Source organism: Thamnophis elegans, chromosome 1 (assembly GCF_009769535.1).
Source record: "Thamnophis elegans isolate rThaEle1 chromosome 1, rThaEle1.pri, whole genome shotgun sequence".
Taxonomy (NCBI): Eukaryota; Metazoa; Chordata; class Lepidosauria; order Squamata; family Colubridae; genus Thamnophis; species Thamnophis elegans.
The window spans coordinates 21,452,644-21,464,544 of NC_045541.1; the positions used below are offsets into that span (position 1 = coordinate 21,452,644).

At 39.7% G+C, this 11,901-nt stretch overlaps 1 protein-coding gene across 1 annotated transcript in view; it reads left to right on the plus strand.

Moving 5' to 3' along the window:
- LOC116522425 (titin-like) overlaps positions 1 to 11,901 on the plus strand; it is a 309,289-nt gene that overhangs the window by 249,825 nt on the left and 47,563 nt on the right. The window contains 39 exon segments of the mRNA XM_032237329.1: positions 412 to 714; positions 1,844 to 2,119; positions 2,231 to 2,530; positions 2,629 to 2,931; positions 3,250 to 3,549; positions 3,651 to 3,938; positions 4,025 to 4,325; positions 4,413 to 4,711; positions 4,827 to 5,132; positions 7,119 to 7,196; positions 7,199 to 7,321; positions 7,324 to 7,347; positions 7,350 to 7,398; positions 7,543 to 7,609; positions 7,611 to 7,680; positions 7,683 to 7,838; positions 7,949 to 8,002; positions 8,005 to 8,235; positions 8,675 to 8,896; positions 8,899 to 9,081; positions 9,084 to 9,152; positions 9,155 to 9,262; positions 9,359 to 9,463; positions 9,901 to 10,098; positions 10,318 to 10,502; positions 10,504 to 10,567; positions 10,570 to 10,614; positions 10,712 to 10,726; positions 10,729 to 10,797; positions 10,800 to 10,826; positions 10,829 to 10,885; positions 10,888 to 11,048; positions 11,050 to 11,197; positions 11,200 to 11,294; positions 11,393 to 11,437; positions 11,439 to 11,583; positions 11,586 to 11,693; positions 11,800 to 11,807; positions 11,809 to 11,899. Of these exon segments, the coding sequence (XP_032093220.1) occupies positions 412 to 714; positions 1,844 to 2,119; positions 2,231 to 2,530; positions 2,629 to 2,931; positions 3,250 to 3,549; positions 3,651 to 3,938; positions 4,025 to 4,325; positions 4,413 to 4,711; positions 4,827 to 5,132; positions 7,119 to 7,196; positions 7,199 to 7,321; positions 7,324 to 7,347; positions 7,350 to 7,398; positions 7,543 to 7,609; positions 7,611 to 7,680; positions 7,683 to 7,838; positions 7,949 to 8,002; positions 8,005 to 8,235; positions 8,675 to 8,896; positions 8,899 to 9,081; positions 9,084 to 9,152; positions 9,155 to 9,262; positions 9,359 to 9,463; positions 9,901 to 10,098; positions 10,318 to 10,502; positions 10,504 to 10,567; positions 10,570 to 10,614; positions 10,712 to 10,726; positions 10,729 to 10,797; positions 10,800 to 10,826; positions 10,829 to 10,885; positions 10,888 to 11,048; positions 11,050 to 11,197; positions 11,200 to 11,294; positions 11,393 to 11,437; positions 11,439 to 11,583; positions 11,586 to 11,693; positions 11,800 to 11,807; positions 11,809 to 11,899 (5,676 nt within the window).

Consider the following 11,901-nt stretch of genomic DNA (forward strand, 5'->3'; position numbering starts at 1 on the left):
TTGAGGAAAACAGGATATATAAGTAGTACATATATACACATGTAAAACATAAATTAACAATATTTAGAAGTCTATATTACTATGATTATTAGAATCATCATGATGAACTTCATGCATTAAAACAATTTTAAAAATACTGGATTGCTTACATAATGTATATACTATCTAGTAGCCCTACAAAGGTAAATGTAGAGTAGAAGCCCAGGACTCAACAGAAGAGTCCAAATATACACTACTACAGAGTTTTAAAATCACTTTCTTGCAATGAACTGGATTAAATTGTTAAAAAATTTAAAGAATATGGTAATTAGCCATAAAAAGTTGCAATGTTTTAGAAAGTATTTAATTCAAACAACTGCTGCTTAGAATGTTTATATTTTCCTTTTTATTCTTCCCTGTTTTATTTTTAAGGCCCGCCTGATCCTCCAAGAAAACTTGAAGTGACTGAAATTACCAAGAACAGTGCTACATTGGGATGGCTGCCACCGCTGCGTGACGGTGGCTCCAAAATTGATGGCTACATTATTTCATATCAACAAGAAGGGCAAGCTGGTGATCACTGGACCCAGTACTCTGTTGTAAAAGATCTTCACATTGTTGTCGCTGGCCTAAAAGAAGGGAAGAAATATAAATTTAGAGTGGCTGCCAGAAATGCTGTTGGAGTAAGTTTACCAAAAGAAACAGAAGGCATGTTTGAAGTCAAAGAACAACTCAGTAAGTAATTATGGTCAAATATTTTTATTGATATCTTTTATTGAAATCAATTTATAGGGCAACAAGCTTACTAACGCAACTATGATTTAAAAAAAAACAGTATAAAAATATTTAACACAATCAATTAAAAACATACAAGTGGCTGGCGAAGAAACCCTGCATGAGAATTGTGGGCTCAATTGCTCTCTTGAGACACAAGGCTGGGAAAATAGCCAAATCTTTAAGGCTTTCCAAATTATTGGGGCCAACCTAATCTCCGGTGATATGATATTCTACAGGACAGGTACAGATACAGAAAAGGCATGTTTCACTGGGTTCCACTATATCAGGGGTCCCCAATCCCCAAAAGGTTGGGGACCACGATACTAGATGATAGCCTCTGATCAATGACACCTGGAGCATAGCCCTCTTGCCTGACTTAATAAGAGGTAAAGATAATGAAAGTACAGCATTCCTTTAATCACCCTGACCGCATATCATGCAGGGTTTTATAAGTAATAATCAGCACCTTGAATTGCACCCAAAAGCTAGTCCAAGCTTGCAGAGCAAAGGTGTAGCAACAGCATAATGAGGTTTGCGCGCACAGTTCTATTTTGGATCAACTGAAACTTCCAGATGTTCTTCAAGAACAGTCCTACATAGAGCTCATTGCTATACTCTGTTCAGAGGTGACCAAAACATGAGTGACTGTGCGCAGTGCCTCTTGATCCATGAAAAGGTACAGTTGCTGCCTCCCTGCCTTGACTGCCACCTGATCTTTGAACAGGAACCATGAATCCAGAAGAATACCCAAGTTGTATGCTGGTTCTGTCTAGAGTAGTATTACCCCACGCAGATTCAAAGATGGAAAATCATCCAATGCAGGAAGCTCTAAAACCTGAAGTCACTTCATCTTGCTATGGTTGAGCTGAAGCCTGTTAATCCTCCATGCACCCAACATAGGTCACTCCTATTATCCAGATCATGAAAATTAGCAGGCGCGCGAGATTTAGTTTAAAAAAGAGCTTTTTGCTGACATCGGTTGAAGATTTATTTCAGAATTACACATGCGAAATATAAAGTAACTGAGTTGTTCATTCATTTTATTTGCCTCGAATGACAGTTCTCCTTTGTTGAATTTTAATTGCAGTGCCACCTAAAATCCTGATGCCAGATCATATCAGTCTAAAAGCTGGACAGAAACTCAGAATTGAGGCACATGTTTACGGGAAACCTCAACCAACTTGTAAATGGATGAAAGCAGACCAAGATGTGCTTACTTCTAGTCGCCTGGCAGTGCATAAAGCAGAGAGCACTTCGGTTCTTATTATTAAAGATGTAACTAGGAAAGATAGTGATTATTACAGCCTCACAGCAGAAAACAGCTCTGGAGTAGCTACTCAGAAAATCAAAGTCGTCGTCATGGGTATGCTTGATTTTCTTCTCCCGAGCTTGAGAAGTTCTTACACGATTACCTGTTAATGTGTTTCTCAAAATGTATACTAATTTGTATCTATATTTTTGTATCTTTCTATAGATATCCCTGGACCACCTCAGCCACCATTTGAAATTTCTGATATAGATGCTGACGCCTGTAGTTTGTCATGGCACATCCCACTTGAAGATGGTGGTAGTAACATCACTAACTATGTGGTTGAGAAGTGTGATGTCAGTCGTGGTGATTGGATAACTGTAGTAGCTTCTGTCACGAAAACAAACTGCAGACTTGGAAAACTGACCCCTGGTCAGGAATATATGTTCCGTGTTCGGGCTGAAAACCGATTTGGCATCTCTGAGCCACTTCAATCTGATAAGATGGTTGCAAAGTTTTCATTTGGTATGTCTGACTGTCCATTTATACTGTTGTCCGCATCAGGATATTTCTGCAATACTGTTAGCATTATTTTTAAAAATCTACCTTCTGTTTTACTACAGATGTTCCCAGTGAACCCAAAAATGCACATGTTACCAAAGTAAACAAGGATTGCATTTTTGTAGCATGGGATAAGCCAGACAGTGATGGAGGCAGTCCAATAACTGGCTATCTAATTGAACGTAAAGAAAGGAACAGTTTGCTGTGGGTCAAGGCCAATGATACCCTTGTGCGGTCCACGGAGTATCCATGTGCAAACCTAATTGAAGGGTTAGAATACACATTTAGAATCTACGCTCTGAACAAAGCAGGTGCAAGCAAGCCTAGCAAACCAACAGATTACGTGACTGCAAGAACACCAATTGGTAAGTTAAACATTTTGTATATATTTCGCTAGAGTGTACTAATATAAGTTGTTAGTATTCATGCTGAGTCTCGTTCCAAACATTTATAATATTAAATATATTCAATACCTCAAAAGCTTCAAAAGGAGAGTCAAGAATATTTGTTCTACTCAATAGATTTTATGTTTTTTAGATCATGCCCACAGCTTGTTTTGTCTTTGTTCTCTAGGTTTTATAAACTTGTTAAAACAATGCAGTGTTAAATGGAGTCTAAACTACAGGGAGGCTAAAATAAGCAAGTTACATGGAAGCTAGACTATATCTCTTCTGTTATTTTAGATCCACCTGGTAAACCTGAAGTTATCGATGTGACAAAGAGTACTGTGTCTCTTATCTGGGCAAGACCAAAACATGATGGCGGTAGCAAGATAATTGGATACTATGTTGAAGCCTGTAAGCTGCCAAGTGCTAAATGGGTCCGGTGCAATTCTATTCCCCATCAAATCCCTCAAGAAGAGTATACTGCAACTGATTTGGAGGAAAATGCTCAGTACCAATTCAGAGCAATAGCAAAAACAGCAGTAAACATTAGTGCACCTTCTGAACCTTCCGATCCAATCACTGTTCAGGCAGAAAATGGTAAGGGATTTATTATCTAATATAAAAGCTAAGTTTCATACTTCTCACAGAGTAGTCTTCATAGCTTTTTCTTTCTTTCTTTCTTTCTTTTAACTTTTCAGTACCACCAAAGATAGAGCTTGGGGTAGGTATGAAAGCCTTACTTGTAGCAAAGGCTGGAACCAATGTTTGCCTGGAAGCAAATGTCTATGGCAAACCTATGCCAACTATTACTTGGAAGAAAGAAGGGGAGCTTCTAAAACCAGTGGAAGGAATTAAGATCACCACCAAGAGAAACCTGTCTACCGTGGACCTCTTCAGCGTCATTAGAAAGCAGACAGGAGATTATACTATTACTGCTGAGAATGCAAGTGGTTCCAAGTCGGCAACAATAAAGCTTAAAGTGTTGGGTAAGTTAAAGATGAATGAGAACTGGGCTATCCTGTTAAAATGTGATGGAACTAGAATTTCACTGTCAAACAATTGTGTTTTCCAGACAAACCTGGTCCTCCAGCTTCAGTGAAGATTACAAATATGTATGCAGATCGAGCCATGCTCTCTTGGGAACCTCCTCTTGAAGATGGAGGGTCAGACATTACAAATTACATTGTTGACAAACGTGAAACGAGTAGACCCAACTGGGCTCAAGTCACTGCAAATGTCCCAATCACGAGCTGCAGTGTTGAGAAGCTGATTGAAGGACACGAGTACCAATTCCGCATTTCTGCTGAGAACAAATACGGAGTAGGCGATCCGATCTTAACTGAAAATGCAGTGGCTAAAAACCCATATGGTAGCACATCTTAGTAACACTCCCAGTCCGATTGTTACGGAGTTATAGCTTAACAATTGCTTAAGTGCACTTCAATTTATTTTTAGATGTACCCCGGGCCTTGTGATCCACCAATAATTAGTAACATAACAAAGGACTTCATGACTGTCAGCTGGAAACCTCCTGCTGATGATGGTGGCTCCCTTATAACTGGATATATTGTTGAGAAACGTGAAACAAAAGACTCTTACTGGACAAAAGTGAATAGAAAGCCAGTCATTGAAAGAACAATAAAGGCTACTGGACTCCAAGAAGGAACAGAATACGAATATAGAGTAATTGCCTTCAATAAAGCTGGACCAGGCAAACCAAGTGGAGCATCTAAGGCAGTATATGCTCGTGATCCTCAGTGTAAGTTGACAGGTGCACACATGTGCACGCACGTGCCCACGCATTATTATTTTTTATTGCTAGGTCCAGATGTTTTCTGCCATATTTATAACTGTGCTTTTGTTTTTATTCCCAGATCCTCCTGGGCCCCCAGCATTCCCAAAAGTTGTGGATACTACACGTAGCTCTATCAGCCTGTCTTGGGGCAAACCAGCATATGATGGTGGAAGCCCCATTATTGGCTACCTCGTTGAAGTGAAACGAGTTGACACAGACAACTGGGTCCGATGCAATTTGCCAAGAATTTGCCTGATACACGTTATGTAGTAAACCGGACTTACAGGAGAACACAGAATATCAGTTCCGCATTATGCGGTCAATAAGATTGGCTACAGTGACCCAAGTGATGTACCCGATAAGCACCTTGCCAAGGATATTCTAAGTGAGTACTTTGAAAAAAAAAACTGAATTGATAATTTTAATCCAGGACGAGAGGCTTAACCGGTGAATTCATGTGAACTGTTATAGAAACCCTTGTCTTTCAGTTCCCAACAATGATGAAACAATCCACACCTCTCTGTTCCTAAAAATATTGTTAAACGTAAAACTTTCTACTTTTCATGCCAACCATAATAATATCGATATTTTTGCTTACTGAAAACATTGTTCGCCCTTCTACTTTAAGAAAACTTTTTCCCCCCTTTCTGAATGATACACAGAAGAGTTCCAAGAAGCAGTTTGGACTAGTTGTTAAAACGCTAAGCTAAAAACCAGGAGACTGAGAGTTCTAGTCCCACTTTAGGCATGAAAGCCAGCTGGATGATGTTGGGTCAATCTCTCTCAGCTAAACTCACCCAAGGATTGCTATTGTGGGGAAAATAGAAAGAGGAAGAAGTATTAGCTATGTTTTGCCACCCCGAGTTATTTTTAAAAATAATGAAGGTGGGATTAAAGAATGACAAATATTTTTTAGTATAACACATAGTATTCATCATGGAAAATACCTAGACAGCAACACTGTAGCATGTGTATATCCCGGTGGTTCCCAACCTTTTTTGGCCTAAGCATTTTAAAATCCTGATGCCCCCCTGTGACATATAATTCTTACATTACTCAAGAAGTGAACTCTACTAACGCGGAGGAAGGCTAAATGTCATAACTTGTGCTCTACATGGAGCTGCCCTTGAAGAGTATTCGGCGACTTCAGCTGGTCCAGAATGCAGCCGCGCGACGCGATCGTGGGTGCACCCCGATTCACCCACGTAACACCTATCCTCCGCGAGCTGCACTGGCTGCCTGTTGATATCCGGGTGCGCTTCAAGTGTGCTACTTGTCACCTACAAAGCCCTTCATGGTATTGGATCTGGGTACTTGAAAGACCGCCTACTGCCAATTACCTCCACTAGACCGATAAGATCGCATAGATTAGGCCTCCTCCGAATTCCATCAGCAGCAGCCAGTGTAGGACTGGCAACTACCCGGAGGAGAGCTTCTCGGTGGCTGCTCCGACCCTCTGGAACGAACTCCCCGTGGAGATCCGGACCCTCACCACCCTCCAGACCTTCCGCGCTGCACTTAAAATCTGGCTATCCGGCTGGCCTGGGGTTAAAGACTCTAACCCCTACTCGAATTGTATGACTGTTGAGTTCTTAAATGATGTAGTGCTTTTATGTTGTAAATTGTTGGTCCTTCCCCCCCCCCCTTTTGAACTGTGAGCCGCCCTGAGTCCCCCCAGGGAAAAGGGCGGCATACAAATAAAGTGAAACTAAAAAAACTAAAACTAAACTAAACTTGGTTTTAAACAAGGTTCAAATTGCCCCCATTAAAGATCAAATCAGCCCCCCATGGAATGTGGACCCCACATGCGAACCACTGGTATATCCCAATTTGATTGGAAGCCTGGAGTGATGAGAGGTATGCTTAATTCAAGATTCTATACAGAAGGAAGTAAGAAATAGAATATTTCTATTTCTATATTTCTGAATAAGTGTTCAATAAAAAATATAAAATAACAATAGCACTTAGACATACCACTGCTTCATGGTGCTTTACAGCAGTGTCTCAACAGTTTACAAATGTCAGCATATTGCCCCAAACAATCTGGGTCCTCATTTTACTGACCTCAGAAGGATGCAAGGCTGAGTCAAGCTTGAGCCAGTCAGGATTGAACTCCTGGCTATGGGCAGAGTCAGCCTGCAATATTGCAGTTTAACCATTTGCCATATTGCGAGAAGCTTCTCTCTCCTTTGGTAAATAGCATGCTGTTTGAAACTTTGAAGGGAAGTCTGAAGACCTTTGAGAAGAATTTTCTCTTGTACTTCCTAACCATCATTTTGCTATTTTTAATCCGCCTTACCTCATTCATTTTATATTTTCCAGTCTTCGTTCAAACGGTTGATATTTTTTTAATCTTCTGTTTGAAATGCAGTTCCACCTGAAGGAGACCTTGATGCTGAATTGAGGAAAGTTCTAGTATTACGTGCTGGAGTCACAATGAGGATTTATGTGCAGTAAGAGGACGACCACCTCCAAAGATTTTCTGGACTAAAGTGGATGCCAACATAAGAGATCCGGCCAGGAATGGACATCAAACAACTGATTTTGATACTTTCCTGCGTTGTGAAAATGTCAATAATACGATGCTGGGAAATATGTCTTGCATTAGAGAACAGCTGTGGCAAAAAGTCATATACCATTGTAGTCAAAGTGCCTTGGTGAGTGCCAACTGTTATCTGTCTAAACACATGTATCTTTCAAAACCCACTAGTTTCTAAGTCACAAATTCTTTCTGACTTTATATGCAAAAGTATTGTATGTTTTGGTCAATAATTGTTGTTGTTCGCTTGTTTTAATGCAGATACTCCTGGTCCCCCTATTAATCTGATTGTAAAAGAAGCATCTAAAGATTCTGCTTTCATTCTCTTGGGAGCCTCCTCTAATAGATGGTGGCAGCCCAGTGAAGAACTACGTGGTTGAAAAACGTGATGCAGAAAGAAATCATGGTCTACGGTGGCTACCGAATGTCCAAAGACTAGTTTTAGGATTTCTAACTTAGAAGAAGGCAAATCCTATTTCTTTAGAGTTTTTGCTGAAAATGAATATGGCATAGGTGACCCCTGCGAAACTCGTGATGCTGTCAAAGCTTCAGGTAAGATCATTCTTCTCTTCCTCAATTATTAAAAATCTCTTGTCTCTTAAAAGTTTCCAATTTTATTTAGAGCCTTTTTAATATATACATATATTTCTTGTTTCAATCAGAAACACCTGGACCTGTTGTGGACTTAAAAGCTCCACAAGTCACAAAGTCATCCTGTAATTAAATTGGAAAAAGCCTATAAGTGATGGCGGAAGTCGTATTAATGCATATATTGTTGAGCTCCTGACTGGTGAAAACCAGTGGCAAGAAGTTATGAGATCTATGAATCTTCACTATTCAGCAAAAGACTTGAAAGAAGGAAAAGAATACCTTTTCAGAGTGAGAGCACAGAATGAAGCTGGGTACGGGACACCAAATGAAATTACCGTGCTGGCAAGAGATGATATTGGTGAGTAGATACCTACAGCCATTCGTTTATCATACATATGGTGCTTGTGAGCTTGTGTTTAGTAAAGAAAGGACCTTTCATGCCAATATGTTTTACAGCAAAAGTAACAAAACTATAGAGAATTCCTCCTTTTCACTTATTTATTGAAGAGCAATAGGGAGTGGTGTGGTGGCCTAGACGTGGAGCTCTCACATCATAATCAGGAGGCTATGGGTTCGATCCTAGGTAGCTGCAGATATTTCTCTCTCTAGGCACAAAGAGAAAATATATACTGCAAGCTACAAATAGGCATCAGGAAGGACATCTGGCCAGTAAACGCTTAGCCACCCCGATGCAAGGGATTGAAGGATTGTTAAAATAAACAATAAAGCAAAAAGGAAGTGAAGCTATTCTATTGTCTGAACTGAACTTGTAATCATTTGCTTTCTTTGGTTTATAGTGGCACCTGATCTTGATTTAAGAGACCTCCCAGGCTTGTGCTATTTGGCTAGAGAAGGAAGCTCTTTCCGTCTGAAAATCCCAATTAAAGGGAAGCCAGTACCAACCGTGACATGGAAGAAAGGAGAAGACCTTCCTCTAACCCAGACGGGAAGAGTGGCCTTTGAAGCAACAGCAGTTAACACTACCCTCCTTGTTCGTGACTGCCATAAAGATGATGCTGGAAATATACAATTACACTGAAGAATGTTGCCGGTACTAAAGAGAGCACGATTTCTGTCAAAGTGGTTGGCAAACCTGGAATTCCAACCGGCCCTGTGAAATTTGAAGAAGTGACAGCCGATGCTATGACATTAAAATGGGGTCCTCCCAAAGATGATGGCGGGTCGGAAATCACGAACTACATCCTCGAAAGAGAGACAATGTGAACAATAAATGGGTGACCTGTGCTTCGGCTGTGCAGAAAACCACCTATAGAGTTACAGACTTCATGAAGGCTCTGAATATTCCTTCAGAATCAGTGCTGAAAATAAATACGGTGTAGGTGAAGGTCTAATTTCCGAATCTGTAGTTGCAAGGCATCCATTTGGTAAGTAATGAAGTTACTCTGTAGTCATTTTATAGGCAAGGTGGCACTTCCGCTGCATCTTTGTGTGATTGAGTCTAATTTTTTCACATGTTCTAGATGTTCCTGATGCTCCACAACCACCCAAAATTGTTGAGGTTAGACATGATTCTGCATCTCTGACATGGACAGACCCTAAGAAGACAGGTGGCTCACCAATAACAGGTATACCTTTTGAGATACATTTTACCTAAACTTTCCCCAAGTTTAGTCCCTGAGACACATTTTAATTAACTCACCTTTTCCTTCTTCATAGTTTTGAGCACACTAGGTAACTGAAAAAAAGAAAATGCTGGCAATGGATAACAATAGTTCTTATTTATATTTAGAATGAAAAATTATTTAATCAGATTCTGCATCATTTTAAATGTATGTAAATAAATGAATACAACTTGCAAGTAACAACTTGCCAGGTAATTTATGGTAATGACAGGTATTTTAGAGGAAAATTAAGAAAGTTTATCCAGAATTTTAGATGCAAATGACTAAACTGCCTAAAGATAGAAATGTAAAGGATGCTATAAGAAAAATACTGATTTTTATCAGTCATTGGTATTTATACTATTAACAATAATAAGCAATGTTCGTTTGTTTCTTGGTAGGCTACCACCTCGAATTCAAAGAAGAAACAGCATTTTGTGGAAGCGAGGCAAACAAGATTCCTCTAAGAATGAAAGACTTTAGAGTGACAGGACTAACTGAAGGCTTAGAATATGAATTCAGAGTAATGGCAATAAATCTAGCTGGGGTTGGGAAACCAAGTCTACCATCTGAACCAATTGTGGCTCTTGATCCAATTGGTTAAGTTATTTTTTTTTCATATCTTCTCTCTCTGCCCTCTCTTATCTGTCTATCATCTCTCTGTCTATCATCTCTCTGTCTATCATCTACTTATCTATCTATCTATCTATCTATCTATCTATCTATCTATCTATCTATCTATCTATCTATCTCTTTCTCTAATTAGAAATGGTTAATATCCATGTTGCTACTCCTGTATTCTGTGCTATTATTTTCAGATCCTCCTGGGAAACCTGAAGCTATCAGTGTAACTCGAAACTCAGTAACTTTGGTCTGGACAGAACCCAATATGATGGTTGGACACAAATTAATTGGCTACATAGTGGAGAAACGTGACCTACCTTCCAAAACCTGGATGAAAGCAAATCATGTCAATGTTCCTGAATGTGCATTTACAGTAACCTGATCTTATGAAAGGCTCAAAATATGACTTCAGAATTAGAGCAAAGAATACTGCAGGAGCCATTAGCCCCCATCTGAATCTACAGGAGCCATTACATGCAAGGATGAGTATGGTATGTTTTCCATATATACATATATATCACATCTTATTCAATTACGGTAATTTTAAAATGTTCTTCATCCTCATTCCTGAACTTTTTTTTGTTACAGAGGCACCAACTATTGTATTGATCCAACTATCAAGGATGGCCTAACTGTTGAAAGCAGGAGACACCATGCAATGTCTGCTATACGTATCGAGGCAAACCACTTCCAACTTCAGTCTGGTCAAAGCAGGAAAAGACTTTAAACCTTCGGAGACTGTTCATATTGAATCAACGCCAACTTCTCTGCCCTTACTCTCAAGTATGCTGCTAGAAAAGATTCCGGTGAATATACAATCACGGCAACTACTCCTTTTGGCACTAAAGAAGAACATGTGCATGTGAAAGTCTTAGATGTACCAGGTCCCCCTGGACCAATTGAATGTCAGTAAGTCTCTGCTGAATAAAGCTACTCTCACGTGGACACCTCCTACAGAAGATGGTGGATCCCCAATCAAGTCTTATGTGCTTGAAAAGAGAGAAACTAGCCGGGTGCTATGGACTCAGGTTGCTGAAGACATCCAGTCTTGTAGACACGTTGTTTCTAAACTTATTCAGGAAATGAATACCTCTTCCGTGTCTCAGCTGTGAACCAGTATGGAAAAGGATAACCATCTCAGTCAGAGCCAGTTAAAATGGTGGACAGATTTGCGTAAGCAAAAGGACAATAAGTATATAATAAAATTTACTGCAATCTGTATAAAAAACGTTCATATTTTTTTTTCAACATCTTTTTTTTCTTTCCATAGGCCCTCCTGGTCCTCCTGGAAAACCAGAAATATCAAATGTAACCACAAAATGCTTGGACAGTGAGCTGGAAGAGGCCAATAGATGATGGTGGCAGCGAGATAACAGGTTACCATCTGGAGAGAAGAGAAAAGAAAGGTGTGAGATGGATTAGAGTTCCAAAGAACCGGTTGTCCGATCTTAGATGCAAAGTAATGGACTCCTAAGAAGGAAAGAATACGAATTCCGTGGTCAGCGCAGAAACAGAGCAGGAATTGGACACCAAGTGATATTTCTCACCAGTGTTAACAAAGATGCTGCATGTTAGTAAATTCTTGTACTTGAGAAATTCTTCCATCCTCCTTGCATTCATAGCACGATTGCCTATAAAGGATTCTAATCTAATCTTCTTCTTTTTCATTATTATAGATCCACCAGGGACCTCCATCAAATCCACGAGTAACTGATACAACAAAAACAAGCGCTAGCTTAGCATGGGGGAAACTCAATTATGATGGTGGACTTGACATA